The sequence below is a fragment of the Arachis duranensis genome, chromosome 10, assembly GCF_000817695.3.
Source record: "Arachis duranensis cultivar V14167 chromosome 10, aradu.V14167.gnm2.J7QH, whole genome shotgun sequence".
NCBI classification, from domain to species: Eukaryota; Viridiplantae; Streptophyta; class Magnoliopsida; order Fabales; family Fabaceae; genus Arachis; species Arachis duranensis.
Window position 1 is genome coordinate 93,281,441 of NC_029781.3, and position 16,594 is coordinate 93,298,034.

At 31.1% G+C, this 16,594-nt stretch overlaps 2 protein-coding genes across 2 annotated transcripts; both read left to right on the top strand.

Moving 5' to 3' along the window:
* Positions 1–9,254: 9,254 nt before the first annotated feature.
* On the top strand, positions 9,255–12,653 carry LOC107470948 (uncharacterized). The gene is made up of 3 exons (XM_016090369.3): positions 9,255–9,821; positions 11,092–11,350; positions 11,870–12,653. The coding sequence occupies exons 1-3, from the start codon at positions 9,498–9,500 to the stop codon at positions 12,235–12,237; spliced, it is 951 nt and encodes a 316-aa protein (XP_015945855.1). The 5' UTR covers positions 9,255–9,497; the 3' UTR covers positions 12,238–12,653.
* A 245-nt stretch (positions 12,654–12,898) lies between these two features.
* LOC107470890 (omega-hydroxypalmitate O-feruloyl transferase) lies at positions 12,899–14,501 on the top strand. Its single transcript, XM_016090301.3, has one exon. It carries the CDS (start codon positions 13,077–13,079, stop codon positions 14,499–14,501), a length of 1,425 nt encoding a protein of 474 aa, XP_015945787.1. The 5' UTR covers positions 12,899–13,076.
* Positions 14,502–16,594: the final 2,093 nt, after the last annotated feature.

A 16,594-nucleotide genomic window follows, 5' to 3' on the forward strand; every position in this document is an offset into this window, starting at 1 on the left:
ATAATTTATATCAATTAAATAATTATAATTTATTATATCAATTTTTTTTAATTCATTAATTTATAAGCTACATAATAACATAGATAATTTGTTACTTATACCGATTAAATACAATAAATACAGATTAATTTAGTTAAAAAAATCATTGTTTCCTATGTTTTTTTATTTATTTTTTTAATTCATTAAATTCAATCAACTATTTTCTAATTAATTTTTAATTCAATAAATCAAATAAAATCAATTATACTAATTATTTGTATCAACTAATTGATTTGATTAATTCTTAAAAATATTTTTATTTAATTTATTTTATTTATTTAAATACATGAATTATAACTAATTAGTTATTTAATTTTATTAGGATAAATATCAAATTCTATTTCTAATATAAAAATATAAATTTTTTTTCCTTTCATTTTTATTTTACCACTATAAAAGACCATATACGCTAAAAAAAAATATCATTCATTTATCAATTACTCTTTCATTGGTAGCTTTTACAACAATTCTTTTTCTTTCTATGAATCATCGTCGCAAGAAGGCAACTATCGTGGACACAAACCACCACACACTCTTCAACTCCCATCATTCAAAGTAATATATAATATGTTATCCATGAAGCATTTTTAGACCATGGTATTATCATGTATGTATAAATAAAAAAATTCTGTAATTAAGCTTAAGTCATTTACCTATTTGTGTGGTATACTGTAGTGTGAAATTACTTTCAATTTGTGTTGTGCAATGATATTATGGTTTAATTTAAACTTTTATTTTAGAATTGTGTTATGATTTTATCTCATCATTTTTTCTCTTAGATATCAAGTTGATGTATTTTTATTTATTATTATTGAAACGGATGTGATATAAAATTTGTAAAAAAAAAAATCTCACATTCAATTTATTTTATTGTAGTCTTCTATCTCTTCTATTTCTTTTTATTTTCTTCTTATTCATTTTATTTTCTTTTTAAATATCATATAATTTATTATAATTTATACCAATTAATTAATTAGAATTCATTATATCAGTTAGTTTAGTTCATTAATTTATAATATGCATGATAAAATAGATCATTTATTACTTATACGTTTATTTTTCTAAAATCTAAATTTGAATAATTATATTTTTAGTTTTTGTTATGAACAAAATATTATTAAAAATGAATAATAATTAACCACTCATACTTTTAATCAAAGTGTTTGAATGATTTTTATATTTATTAATATTAATTGCTGATTATTTTTTCGTAAATAAATTATATTATGATTTCATGTTAGTTCATAATTAATTAATGATTAATGTTCATTAAGCTATGGTACTCTAAATTTTATATTTTACAAATATTTTATTTAAATATAATTTTTTAAACATAAAAATGTATTAATTTTAATAATATCATACTTTTACTTTTTTAAATTATTTTAAATGAATATTTTATCAAAATACTCACACAGTAGGAGTACGTACTCCTCATCCAGCGCCCTATGAGTTCGTTCACGCTCTACTAGGGTTTCACTGCGCCGCCTCCATTGTTACACCTTTCTTTGTCTTTTCTTCGTCAAAGTCTTTTCTATCTTCCTCTACTTTCTTCTCTTAATTTCTTTTCTACTTAGTTCCCTAATTTTCGTTTTCTCTCCCAATTCATTCTTCTTTTAATTCATTTCGTTTTCTAATTCACCCATTCCATATATCTTATTTCTCTCTGAAATCATTAAATACCAATTCTATTTTTCTCTACACCATGAGCAACAAATTAGAGACACAGAACCCTCATATAATTGATAGTGATCAGAAGGATGACTTGATCGTTTTAGCTTATGAAGATGTTTCCGAAGGAATTCAAGCCTGTACACGGAGCCTGTCTGAAAGAATTTTCTCAGATTGGATCTTTTCCGTAGGTACCATGGAAGGAGCTCTGTATGCAATATGGAATAAACCAGAAGGATTCAGAGTAGCCGAAAAATCCAGGAACCAGTTTCAATTTTTCTTTGAGAATGACTCTGATGTGACTCGAATTGAGAGAGGTTCACCTTGGTTATTCAAGAGTTTTGTTATTCATGTTCGCAGATGGAAGCAATCAATAAACATAGAGGATAATCACATCTCTTCTTTTCCTGTATGGGCACAATTTTGGGGATTGCCTGAACAATACAAAACACTTGAGGTTGGACGAAAATTGGGTGGGAGACTTGGTCAAATTGAAGAAATTGCTCTATTTGAAGTTAGAGGCAACGATATACGCATAGTGAAGGCTAAAGTGGAACTGAACGGCGATAAAAGAATGAGGGATACACTGAAACTGCTTGATCCTAATCAGAAAATGCTGGAAATTGGAGTACGCTATGAACGTATAGGTGTGTTCTGTACTTATTGTGCAAAATTGGGGCATGAATCTAAGAACTGCCAATGTTTTATTGATGATTCTGCCCAAAACAATATCAAGGAAGATAAAGTTGGTGAATGGCTTAAGGCAGATCAAGTTGGTAGGCGTTTAACTGAAAAGAGAGCTTCCTTCAATCCTAACCAACCTCGGGATGGTTCTATTCCAGCTCAACCGAAGAAAAAATCTCCACTTGCTTGGCTTTTTGATAGTTTCTCAAAAATGAGTGTGCAAGATGATCAGAAAAAACAGAATAATGAAAAAATTACTGATACTAATTCTTCTTCTAATGCTCTATTGGAGATATCCTATACCATGAATAATGTCCAGCACAATAACAACGTCATATCCAAGCTTAAAAAGGAGAACAAAAAGCCAAACCTGAAACAACTTGCCAGAAAGTTTGTGATAGGTTTCAAACAGAGGAGTGGAGGTAATGGTACTGAAGAAATTTAAAAAAAAATTGTCTCAATGATATTGTCTCTGATGCTATGACGGTGGAGGGTGCCAGCCTTCAAGTGGCACCCAAAGAAATATGAAACTACTCTCGTGGAATTGTCGGGGTTTGGGGAGACCCCTGACAATCTACAATCTTAAAGGGATTTGCAAATCCTACTCCCCCGAGGTTGGTTTTATCTGTGAAACAAAAAATCAATCTCGACAAGTTGAAGAAAAATTAAGATCTTGTGGTTTCAAGGAATGGTTTATTGTGGATCCGGATGGATTATCAGGGGGTTTGGCAATGGCATGGAGGGATGGTTGCACTGTTCAGATTTTGTAGCATGGTAGATTCTTCATTGCGGCATCAGTTCTGACAGCTGGATCTAATGATCCCTATGGTGTTCTAGGTGTTTATATCAGTTCAAATAATCAACATAGAATGGCTCAGTGTGCTGAATTAACTTCAGTCACGCAACAGTTTGATGGTAAGGTTGTGTTAGGGTGATTTTAATGCCATTTCTAGTCAATTGGAGAAAGCAGGTGGGGGTGCTAAATCTCCTTCTTCTATCGAAACCTTTAATAGTTTTATTGATGATAATTCCCTAATTGATATTGGTATGGTCGGAAGACCATTCACTTGGTCAAATAGACGGAGGGGTGATGAGTTGATACAGGAAAGACTGGACCGATTCCTGGTAGGAGTTGATTGGAAGCAACTCTATCCCAATGCAACGGTTCTTAGATTGTCAGAATCAGGCTCGGATCACTCCCCTCTTCTCTTAGACTCTAACCCGAGAACTGAGAGATCTAAACGCCGATTCAAATTCCAAGAAAGATGGTGTTCCAATGATGAAATAAGGCAGATTGTTAGAGAGGTTTGGCACGAACAGATTGATGGTTCAACCATGTATATCCTAGCTCAAAAACTAAAGCGTTGTCGACATAAGATTGTCAGATGGCAGCAAGAATACAGATCTAATTCGAAGGTGGAGATTGATTTACTACAGTCTGAATTCAGCCATGTATATCCTAACGACTTTTGGACATGGTGGATTGCGTTAACAGAGATGCTTAACCCGTTGAAGAATGCTGACTGTAATCCTCAATAACTGCTGGAAAGCTTGCAACCAGTTAATTTTTGAAGGTTCTACTTCAATGTCATTTGCCATTCTAGCAAGTTCTGTCAAGTTGCTTCGTGAAATCCAAAGAACTCCTAATTTAGATCATCATCTCCATGAGGCAAACTTTTAGTTTCATTCAATTTGATTTATCATTCTTTCTTCTTTAAGATTTTTCTTTATTTTTCGACCATGCACCGTTGGATGAATACCTTCAGTGTAGTATTTTTTGAAAAATTCCTACCTTTTATTATGCTGTCTTGCTTTTAGACATCTTTATATTTTATTTTTCAATAATTAATTAAATATAATCTGCTATCTTTAAGAAAAAAACAGTAAAATAAAATGTTATTGACATTTTATAGTACAAATATTTTTTAATTATGAAAAAATAAAATATTATTGACGTTTTATAAAAAGAATAATTTTTAATTATAAAAAATAAAAATAATAAAAAAATATATTAAGAAAAAGGACCAATATTAAAAATGTATGTTAAATTAGGGGTTTAAATGAATTACGTAAATTTTTTCTTTTTAATATTCGCACACTAAGAATTACAAAGTCAACTGAATAATTAGGCATGATTTAGTGTACTGTTGTTCAGTTTTAAGTTTTTTGAAGGCCGTCAATATAATACCAACTTTCCTGACAAAGAAGGTGCATGATCCAAAAAGAAAAAAAAATAGAGGTATTTAGACAACAAGTTAGAGCTGGTAAGGATTTTTTTTGGGACAAAATGTCAAGGATGTTTTTGGTATTTAAAAAAAAAAAAAGAGGTAGTTCAATTAACTATTCTAATTCAATTACAAAAATATTTGTTTTTTAAATAAAATATTTTATTATCTTAAATATTATTCTCACGACGTAGACTTAATTAAAAAAAAGTAACGTATAGAAATTAAAAATCCAATTAAAAAGATAAAAAAGATAAAAATCTAATTAAAAATTCGATAAAACGATCGTTTAAATATTTAATATTATGTTTACCTTATTTTGATAAATTTGTGTTTAATATAATGCAAATTTAAATTTCAAGCTCTCTTTTCAACACGTATTGCTTAAGGTAGTGGGAGAAGCGATTCCTATTTATACATTGTCTTGCTTCAAGTTGCCTGATGGTTTAATCTCAGAAATTCACTCTCTACTTTCTCAGTTCTGGTGGGGACAAAAAGGTTCTGAAAGGCGGATGGTTTGGATTAGCTGGGACACTATGACTCGCCCACGAAAAGAAGGAGGCCTTGGATTTAAAGATCTCAGAATCCAAAATCTGGCGCTTTTAGGCAAACAGTTTTGTCGACTTGTAACACAGCCAACTTCCTTATTATCCAAAATCCTAAGAGGTAAATACTTTAGCAATGGTAATCCTATAACGGCAGAAATTGGAGTCTTACCTTCTTGGGGATGGAGGAGTATACTGGAAGGCCGAAAGATTGTTGAAAAAGGTCTTAATTGGGTTGTGGGTACTGGAGAGAATATCTGAACCTTTGAGGATCCTTGGCTGCCTCCTCCGTATCCTTTAATGATTTCTGACATGCCAAATAGACAAGCTATTGCTGAGTTGGTTCCAAGAGTTAAAGATCTAATTACTGAAGATAGGAATTGGAATCAGAATCTTATTCAAGAATTATTTCCCCAAGATGTTGCAAATAGGATTTTGTCAGTTAAAATTCAGCAGAGTAGGGACAAATTGCAATGGGATTTGAACAAATCCAAACAATATGATACAACTTCAGGTTACAAAATTGGCTATTTATTTTACCATATGCCTCTGGAGCTTTGCCCTAATTATATGCAACAGAAAAAGCCGTGGATTGATCTATGGAAGTTGAACTTGCCTCACAAAATTAAGCTATTTATCTGGAAAGCTCTCCATGGCCGGCTCCCGGTGCTTGCTCAGATTCATCACCGCATCCCATCTATATCACCAATATGCCCCTGCTGTCATGAAGCCACCGAAACAGTCACTCATTGTTTGATCGATTGCTCTAGAATTAAAGATGTATGGTCTTAGAGTTATCTTCTTGACTGTCTTCCCCCTCAGAGTCCTAACGACTTTTGGACATGGTGGATTGCATCAACAGAGATGCTTAACCTGTTGAAGAATGATGACCGTAATCCTCAATTGCTTGTCATCATTTGCTGGAACTGCTGGAAAGCTCGCAACCAGTTGATTTTTGAAGGTTCTACTTCAATGTCGTCTGTCATTCTAGCAAGCTCTGTCAAGTTGCTCCGTGAAATCCAAAGAACTCCCAGTTTAGGTCGTCATCTCCATGAGGCAAACTCTTAGTTGCATTCAATTTGATTTATCATTCTTTCTTCTTTAAGATTTTTTCGTTTTTCGACCTTGCACCGTTGGATGAATACCTTCAGTGTAGTGTTTTTGGGAAATCCCCACCTTTCATTATGCTGTCCTGCTTTTGGACATCTTTGTATTTTATTTTTCAATAATGAATGAAATATAACCTATTATCTTTGGAAAAAAATGAATATTTTATCAAATACTAATTAAAATATTTTATTAAATACTAATTAAAGTCATTCTTCTATTTACTTTTACTAATCTATTATCTAACTATTATATAAAATTAAAATCGTATTAATGAATTTAATATTAAAGTTAGTTTGACTTTTTATATAGAGTATTTTTAGATATTTTTAGTCAAATCAACCAAAACTATTCAATTATGAATAGTCACTTCTATCTTATATTATATTATTAACTAATTAAAATTACTAAAATTTAATAATACAATTCTGTTTTATATTTTTATATTTAGTCCGATGTATTTAAGCTATATAATAATCATTTTAATTTATATATTTTATAATGTAATACTACATACATTAAAAGTAAAATAACATAGTAAATTAGTATATTTTAATATTAAATATAAAATTAATATGTAAAAAAATTTTCAAGTTTTTTAAGTCAATATGGATCATTGTAAACAATACTTATCTATGATATAAATAAAGAAATACAGAATCTTAAGTTTTGCATATAAAAATTTAGGAACATGTTATATGTACAAATGTAATTTCATAGTGTTAATTTTTTTAATGGTACAGACCAACACTCTAATTTTATTTCATGGTTAAATTAAAAAAAAGTCGTAATTTTAAAAGTAGTAAAAAAACATAACGAAATTAATCAAAAAAATAGTTAACTTATATTATTCTATTAATTTTAAATGTTTTAAAATAAAAAAGTATAATTAATTATAATTTGCATCTTAAATTATGTTGAGTACATGATATTTTATTGTGCTGCTAAAAGTAAAAATGAGATAACAAATATAATTTTATTTCTCAATTCAATATATTTATTTATATTTTATACTTTTTCTATGATTAATTTTGTACGGTGTTGGTATATTGAATAAAAATACTTATTATAATAACAAAAATAAAATTAAATTTTAATCAATAATTTTATACTCTTTACTTTTTTCAGTTTTATTTTAGATTTTAATTTATTACTCAAAAATAGTGAAATTCCATTGATACTGAAATAAAGTTACAAAAGGATCCATAGGATATAATAAGTAAAATAATGTGATACCCACATTAAAACATCTAAATAAAACATCTTAGGATCTAAAATGTTTATTTTTCGCTTTCTCGCCGTCTATTAGATTATCTATCTATTTTATTATATAAAAATCGAGTTTTTACATTTAATGATAGAGTCAATGTAGCATACTTCTAAGAGTGTTTCCTAATTTATTTTATTTAACTCATTAAACACAATTTATTATGACAAATTAATTATATTAACTAATTGATTTAATTAGATATTTAAGTATCACACAATTTAAAATTATGTATATCAATTATGTGATTTAATTTTTATGATATATAAATTAAAGAATAAATTAAAATAAGATAATTCATTGCTTATTTAAATTGAATACAACAAATACCAATTAATTTAGTTTGAAGTTTACTATTTTGTAATCTTCTATACATAAAAATGACAAAATAAAATTGTAAAAATAAACTTTTTTTTATCACTTTTACTATTGTAATTTTATTTTCTTTGTTTTTTTAACGTGTAATTTTATTTTACATTAACTTTGTTTATTTAATAACAAAATATATTCATATTAATTCTATCGTATAATAATATATTTTTCTCCTATGTTAATCGAATAATTTCAATAATTATCAACTGCATCTAACAGAATGACTGAGAAGTGAAAATTATGAGAAGTTAAATCCAAGTTTAAAATGCTGAAATAAAAGAAAGAAAACAATGGATATATGATTAGAAAAAATATATAATAATGAGAAATATACTAAAATTGGATTTTCCTCCAACTAATAAAAGTGAGGTGTCAATTTCTTATGAATTCATTTTTCCTCCAAAATGAAAGTATTATTTTCTCTTCTAAATTTATTTTAGAAAAATATCTTTATTATAATTACAATATTACAATTATATTACAATCAGCATTTAATGAATAATGCATAATTATAATAATTTAATTACAAAAGTAAAATAAAGTTCAATAATTTATCTTCTGACTGCACATATGTGTAGAATAACTTTTAAGAAGGAGTCATGTAGTAAATTCGGTCGATGATTACAAAACTGTATACTAACATTGATATAATATTATTTCAGGTATATATTTTGCAGACATTAAAGAAAAGTATTGAGTTATTTTTTGGTAGGTTTAAATTATTTATTGTTTATTAGAGAATTTTGTGTACTAGAATTCTCTAATAATTTATCATTTATTTTGAGCTGATTTTGATATGTTCTTACTTGACAGTAAAATAATATATAAAAATTTGTTGATGAATTTAAGTATTACTAGGTTATTTATGCTTATGGTCACATTGATAATATATGTTTGATTTATTGAAAAAAATAGATTATTAAAACTAATTAATAACTATTTTAGAGTTAATATATTTAACATTGAATTAAAAAAACAAACAATAATTTCAATAGATTTAATTTAACTGTTACATTTTTATTAATCAAATTATTATAATTTAAATTAATTTTAGCAAAATAATTTAAAATTATAATTTTAATTTTATCACGTGCATGACACGGATTATTACACTTGTACAGTGTAAAACTCAATTTGTAAGATCAAATTAATAGAATTGGAATTTTAAAGATAAAATTAATACAAAAGTCCAATTTGGCGTATCACTTCAGAGATTTGGTCCATCTTAACAACATACCTGATATTTTTAAGGAATAACATACATAATTAAAAATATTATTATGTCGCATAAATAAATTTTATTTGATAAAAGATTCAGCTATTTTCAGCAACGTTTCCGTTTACTCCCCTAACACTCTCTTTAGTGACTTAAAAGTTTAAACGCTCCGTTTTGAGACCGTAACTTCTCCGTTCCCAAACCCTTCACTGCACTGCACATCGGTTTGTATCCTTTTCTTTCATTCCGCCTCTGAAAACCCTAGATTCCTTTCTCCCAATTCTCAAACTCCCAATTTCGCCCCGTAATCCCGCAATCGATAACAAAAAATTGGAATTAAGAGAGAGGAGTATAACCTTGAAGCTCCGAAAATGGTGGGAGCAGGAGGGAGCAGGAGGGAGGATGCACCACCATCACTGAACAGCACCAACGTCTTCGCCGCGCTTAGTAGCTTGAAGAAGAAGAAGAGCACAAGCAGCAGCAAGATCAAGGAGCAGAGAAGAGGAGGAGGCGAAGTGACGCCGGAGAAGAAGGAAGTATTCTGGGCTCCGGCTCCTCTGACGGCGAAGTCATGGGCGGACGTTGACGATGAAGATGACGACGATTACTACGCCACCACGGGTCCTCCTGACTCATCTTGGGGCGCCGCCGTGAGTTCCGAGAAAGCCAATGACAGTGATGCTGCCGCAGATGTGGTGGGAACTCGCAATATTCTGCATTCTTGGTTCAATTTTTTTATTTTTTAATTTTTATTGAATGGTGATATATTGATGTTAATTACCAGAATAGAGTTCTGTTTGATTTTACTTTCTACAAAAATCAATTTGATTTTTCTTTTAGGGATGGTAGGTAAGTTCATGAGGATGTGAGTGTTGGTGGGTGTTGGTGTTTTTCAGACATAAAACCGGTTAAAACCATCTCTGATATATTGGAAGGATTCTACGGGATGGATTTTTTGCTCCCTCTAATAAGAATCTTCCATAAATAGTGTGCTTATATATAGTATGGCTACTCCTAATCTCTTATCATGACAGTGAACTACTAATAGTTTTTCATTTGATTCTCGATATGATTGGCTATTGCCTTTGTTAATTTCAGTGAACTACTAAGAGTATCTGATTTTTATGTTGTCTAGCTACATGGGAATAATTTATCATTATTAATACTTCCAAGTAAACAAAAATTGTGATACCACGTCTTGATACTGTTCTATGTAATATCCATAGTATTATCTTTCCTAGTTATTGTTTATAGTTTATACTTTATACAACTAATGTTAGTCTTCTCTTTTCTTGGTACTCCATTTGGTCTGCATGAATATAATGGCCTTAGGTTCGTTTGTTTGCTGTGTTCTATATAATATCACTGGTGCCGGGGATATATCTACCTTTATTCTTCTATCTGAGTCATGTTTGTGTCGTTCCAATGAACTTAACTAACATAAAGACAAGGCACAAGGAAGTCGTGTGCTCTGTAATCATCAAAGAACGGTCTTGCATGTGACATGAGCATTTAAAAATTATTATCATCAAGATGTCAAATATGAAACAAAATGGGGCATAATAAAGTTAATTTGCAAAAATTGCATCAAGCATTGCATATTGATGGTATCAATTTAATGTAAATATGAAGCTTGTGCTTAAGCCAGATGGGTTTCTACTTTTGGAAATGTGCTGCTAATCAAAAGAAGTTATATTCATGGAATTGTTTATGTAAAAAAATAGTGGTTAAGTGAAATATCTCACTGAACAAAATCTGACATTTGGATGAAAAGTTTGTTGTTGCATGCTCATATAGATCAAAATTCTTAATACTATGATCCATTTTTATAGTCAATTAACTAACCAATGTATACTACAGTTTGATTGATCTGAATGTCTGGTGTTTCTCATGATGTTGATTATCATTCTATTAAGTCATGATTGCTTTGCACTTCAACTAACTTGTAGACTTGGTGAATATCAGGAAAGTGAGAGTGATGAAGAAGAAGGTATCTATAACGTAGAAGATGATGCAGAAGAGGAACACAAAAATGATGCAGAAGTACCAACAGAAGCTGAAGCCGTTGTTAAGAAGCTTCCTGAACCCTCATTGGCTACCAAAGAAACAGAAAGACAGCTTTCTAAAAAGGAATTAAAGAAAAAAGGGCTTGAAGAGCTTGAAGCTGTTCTGGCTGAGCTAGGATATACACCAAGAGAGTCCACTGGCCAGGATGATTCCCACGGTAATATAATGCTATTAATCATATATATGACCATTTTTTGGTCAAGCGGATAAGACTATGTCTAATGTTTAGTTCTTTCAAATGGAGTATAATATGTAATGAATTTTGATTACTGATTCCTTGTAAACAATTCCCTGATAGAAAATTAGTTGGTTATTGTATGAAAGTTAACAAGTTTTATGTTTATATTTGTTGCTTAGCTGTCATACTGTCACACAATATATGTATATGAAAGCTCTATTTGTCTCATTTTCATTAACAATGACTTCTATCATCCTTAAAAATGTCATGAATAGATTGCTGCTCGCATTGTTGTATCCTGATTGCCGAATAATAGATTGCTGTATCTTATTATTTTGATTTTTCAACCATTGGATAGTAGCCCTAAAAGCTCGAGTAAACATATCTACACTTAAACCTCATACATACAACCTGTATCATCGAAGTCTTGCAGAAGTAACTGGTTAGTTGTTCAGGTTTTACTTGGATTTTTGTTTCACATGGCCCTTTAAAATGCAGGTGCAGAGAAGAAAGAGGACTGCAATGGTGCCTTGGAAAAGAAGGAGAATGCTACTGGGGAAAGCAAAAGTGCAAGAAAGAAGAAGAAGAAGGAGAAATCTTCAAAGGAGCAGAAAGAATTGGAAGATCAAACGGATGCTGGAAATACAACATCTGAAACTACTGGCCCAGAAAAGGTAGAGGATGCAAATGCAGGTGATGTTAAAGAGCGGCTCAAGAAAGTTGCTTCCATGAAGAAGAAAAAGTCAAGTAAGGAGATGGATGCTGCTGCACGCGCTGCTGCAAGCGAGGCTGCTGCAAGAAATGCAAAGCTTACTGCCGCCAAGAAAAAAGAGAAGGCTCATTACAATCAGCAGCCAGTGCGGTAAACAGAGTAGTGGCGAAGTATTTGTATCTTTTCTCTTGTTGTAAACTTTTGTCTTCTTCTATTCATTCTCTTTTATGGTTAAATGCAAATCACCTACCACCACAACTTTAGACTTTTGGGCAAATCACTCCTTAAAGTTTTGATCTTTGTAATTTACTCTGATTGAGCTTTAAACATTTAACAATTTTCAAAAGTTTTATAACTAATTACACTGCATGGTTTGGAAACTAAAATCTGAACATCATGGCATGTGTGCTGTTAAAAACTTAAAAATTTAAATATATTGAAAAATGTTTAAAGCTGAAGCAGGTAAAATTGCAAGAATAAAGGGGCTAGTTTGCCTTAAAGTCCAACTTCTGCTATTTGCAATTATTTGACCCTTTTTAATCACATATGACTTTATGGTCTTTTCATTTACTTTATTTTATTTTTACTTTTCTGCAAGTTTAAAATAAACTTTTTCATATTTGGCTTACATGGTGTCATTGTGTCCATAATGCCATTTGTTGTGTCATCACATTTTTTTTATATGTTAAGAAATGGCAATGTTGATATTTAAACTCCATATCAAAAAGGTTGATGCACCAACGACTGCATCATATAATAATAACCAGCTTATGTTTTCAGTCATACAAAGATAACAAGTCATTAAGGAAGATTAATCTATTACTTCTTCACCAGATTCATACCTGCAAATCTTTGTGATCCATCCTTCTTCTCTTTCCCCTTTATTATTACCTTCTCCCATTGAAGCCAGAACCCCAATCTTTGCATGCTTCAGTAAATCACATCCCTACAAATGCCTCACTCTTCTATATCTCTACTCTCAGCACTTCCCTCATGGCTCCTCCGTGGGTCCAAGAGCTTCATCTGCCTCATCTCACCGTTCCCGTTACCATCGACGCCATGTACCCTGTTATGCCATCGCACCCTATCCCCGTCCAATATGGAGACACCCTCTACCTCTCCAACCTCGACGACATGATCGGAGCTCGTGTCTTCACACCCACCGTGTACTTTTACCAACAAACCACCACCAACAGTTGTGCCAATTCACAAAAACCCATAGTCAAAACACTTCAAGATGCCCTTGCTGATGTCTTGGTCCCTTACTACCCTCTCTCAGGGAGGCTAAGGGAGACCAGCAATGGGAAATTAGAAGTGTTCTTTGGTCCAAGCCAAGGTGCACTCATGGTTCAGGCACATTCCGATGTGGCTTTATCCGAATTAGGAGACCTCACTGCACCAAACCCAACTTGGGAGCCATTAATCTTCAAGTTCCCTAATGAAGAGCCATACAAAGTCCTTGACATGCCGCTTGTAATAGCACAAATCACAATCTTCCGCTGCGGCGGATTTAGCCTTGGGTTGCGACTCTGTCATTGCATCTGTGACGGCCTAGGAGCCATGCAGTTTCTAGGCGCATGGGCTGCAACTGCAAAGGCTAGGACTTTGGTAACAAATCCAAGGCCAATTTGGGATAGAGAGGTTTTCAAACCCCGTGACCCTCCTCATATACAATTCCCCCACATGGAGTTTAGGAAAATTCAAGAAGGCTCAAATCTCACAATGTCGTTATGGGAAACTAAACCGTTACAAAAGTGCTATCGCATCACGCGCGAGTTCCAAAACCTTATAAAATCCCTTGCCATGCCACGTGACGGTTATGGCTGCACAACATTTGACGCAATGGCTGCACACGTGTGGAGGTCGTGGGTCAACGCCCTCGATGTGAGACCATTGACCTACGACTTAAGGTTGACATTTTCTGTCAATGCAAGACAAAAGCTCCGGAACCCACCCTTGAAGGAAGGGTTCTACGGCAATGTAGTGTGTGTACCTTGCACAACAAGCAAAATTTCAGAGCTTGTGAACCCTGAACGGCTTTCGGAGACAACGAGGTTGGTTCGAGAAGCAAGGCTAAGTGTGTCGGAGGAATATTTGAGGTCAACGGTGGATTTCGTTGACTTGGAGAGGCCAAAGCAACTAGAGTTTGGAGGGAAGCTAACAATAACTCAGTGGACAAGGTTTTCAATATACAAGTGTGCAGATTTTGGGTGGGGAAGGCCACTATATGCTGGTCCTATAGACTTGACTCCTACGCCTCAAGTTTGTGTTTTTTTACCCGAAGGACAAGATGGTAGTGGTGGTGATTCTTGTTCCGGTGGTGGTTCTATGATTGTGTGTATATGTTTGCCAGAATCTGCTGCTCATAAGTTTACTCAAGCATTCATGTTGTTGGATAACTCAAAATTCACACATTAGCTTGGTTACTTAATGGGTGTTGGGTTTAGTTGGTTAAAGGTGTTTTCAATAAAACATTGGCTTTGATGTGTTTTGGTTATGTATGAAGAGTAATTATTTTCTTGAAAAGTATTCAAAACACTAAACGAATAAATAAATAAAATTTAGAGATATAGTTAGAACACATATGAGATTTTAAATTTAATTTTATTGTCCTTATGTAACATATAAATGATAGATCTTATACGACTAATATGTCAACAAAAAAAAAATCTTATATGACTAATATCAGACATTCAGACTTCCTAATTCTAGTGAATTCTAAACATCGCTAAAATTAATTAATGTCCAATTAAGTAGAAAAGTTCACCGTTATCTTCTAATTAATTTAGATTAATTTGAAAATCAATCAGTTAGTCTAAACTCATGTTAATTCAAAATTCTCATATCTTAATCTAATTATAAAATCAATTTGAGTTGGTCTAATAGTTGACTTACTAATCTATTTAAACAAGTGTCGGAAGTTCGAATCCTATTTTTGTGTATATAACAATTCATTGATCAATAACAAATTTTTAAATAAAACTTAAAATCTATAATGAATTAGTTCTTCATTTGCTGAAATAAGAGATACCATAAGAAAAAAAAACTTGATCCAATTATACATAAAAGAGATGTCTATCTTAACATTAGATCTTCAACTTATGCAAGAAAACTTCTTAAATTAATAAGTACCATATAAGAGACTAATCTTCTATTTACTTTTATTTTTATTTCTAAATGAGTTTTTAGTCTTTTGCTAATGGAGCCGGTTGGAGGAGGAAAAAAAAGAGAGAAAATGAGAAGTTTGTGAAGATTAAACCACCTGATTAAATTCAAAAGCTCTATAATAAGAGCTTACCCCATCATTAGTAAATATTTATAATAGCCTCGTTAGACCATATATCTTTTTTGGTAAATTCAAAGAGTAGATAGAACATAGAAGTATAGACTAAAATATTTTGAAGCCACAAAAATAGTTATTAAATTGTTAGCACCACATAAGAATATTTTATCTAGAGTAGTTATTAATACGAATAACTATGTTAGAGCCATTTTAATTTTGTACATTCAATGTACTCACAAATAGAGAAATACATATTGCTGAACATAATAAATTAAAAAATTTCATTAAAATTGTTAATTTAAATTTTTTAAAAAAATAATTTTAGATTTTTCTTTCTATCAGACACTAAGATCTTATGCTTATTACCAAATTTGTGGAAGAGATTAAATAGAACTAAGATAAAATCGTGTGAACCTTTTAAATCAAGTAGTGATACAAGGGTTCTTATAAGCAATAAATTAAACATATATAATTAATTTAAATTTTGTTACGTGGTTTATTTTTATTTTATTTTTTTCTTTTTTGAGGGAAAAAGAGAGAGAGGGAGGAGGAGGGTGTACTATTTTTTTTTTCATTAAAAAGAATTTTGAAAAAATCCGATAAAATGGCTTTAATCTTGTTAATTGAGAATGAAACGGGCATAAAAATAAAAATCAAAATAATAACTTTTGCGGATCAAAAATTAAAATATAATACAAGTTTGGTATATTAAAAATCTTTCCAAAAAAAAAAAATATCAACTCTACAATAAAACTGAACCAAAGAAGCCATTGATAAGAATAAGATAATAAAAACACTGAATATTTTGGAGATTGGGATAACCATTCATCCATTCGGTCAAGATAAAGAAGACTAAAAGTCTATTATAACCTGTTCCAGACAAGAAATTAGCATCAATCAATTCTTGAATAAGATAAGGTACCACTTTAAACATAACTCATTGATTGCAAAACCAACCTCCGTTTACAAGTCAGTGAATCACCACCTTCTAATAACTTTCCCTTTCCCATTAATGATGCCGAATTCATAGATGATGCTGCTTAAAAGCCTAATTATGTACCAATAAATGTCACTAATTAAGAAAATAGATTAATAGATGCAAATTTTAGTAGTCTACCAAAATATCTTTATGTTGGCATCCATCAAAATAAATAGAATTTAGCACATTTGTCTAAGGGTATAGCAATAAATTGTTTCTATTTATTTTTTTATATATATTTCATATATT

What these genes read in the sequence shown, in the direction of transcription:
- LOC107470948 (XM_016090369.3), top strand. Translation starts at nt 9,498, where the DNA reads ATGGTGGGAGCAGGAGGGAGCAGGAGGGAGGATGCACCACCATCACTG. An exon ending in GTGATGCTGCCGCAGATGTG is followed by an intron (nt 9,822 to 11,091) that starts GTGGGAACTCGC and finishes GGTGAATATCAG; the next exon opens with GAAAGTGAGAGTGATGAAGA. An exon ending in TGGCCAGGATGATTCCCACG is followed by an intron (nt 11,351 to 11,869) that starts GTAATATAATGC and finishes TTTAAAATGCAG; the next exon opens with GTGCAGAGAAGAAAGAGGAC.
- LOC107470890 (XM_016090301.3), top strand. Translation starts at nt 13,077, where the DNA reads ATGGCTCCTCCGTGGGTCCAAGAGCTTCATCTGCCTCATCTCACCGTT.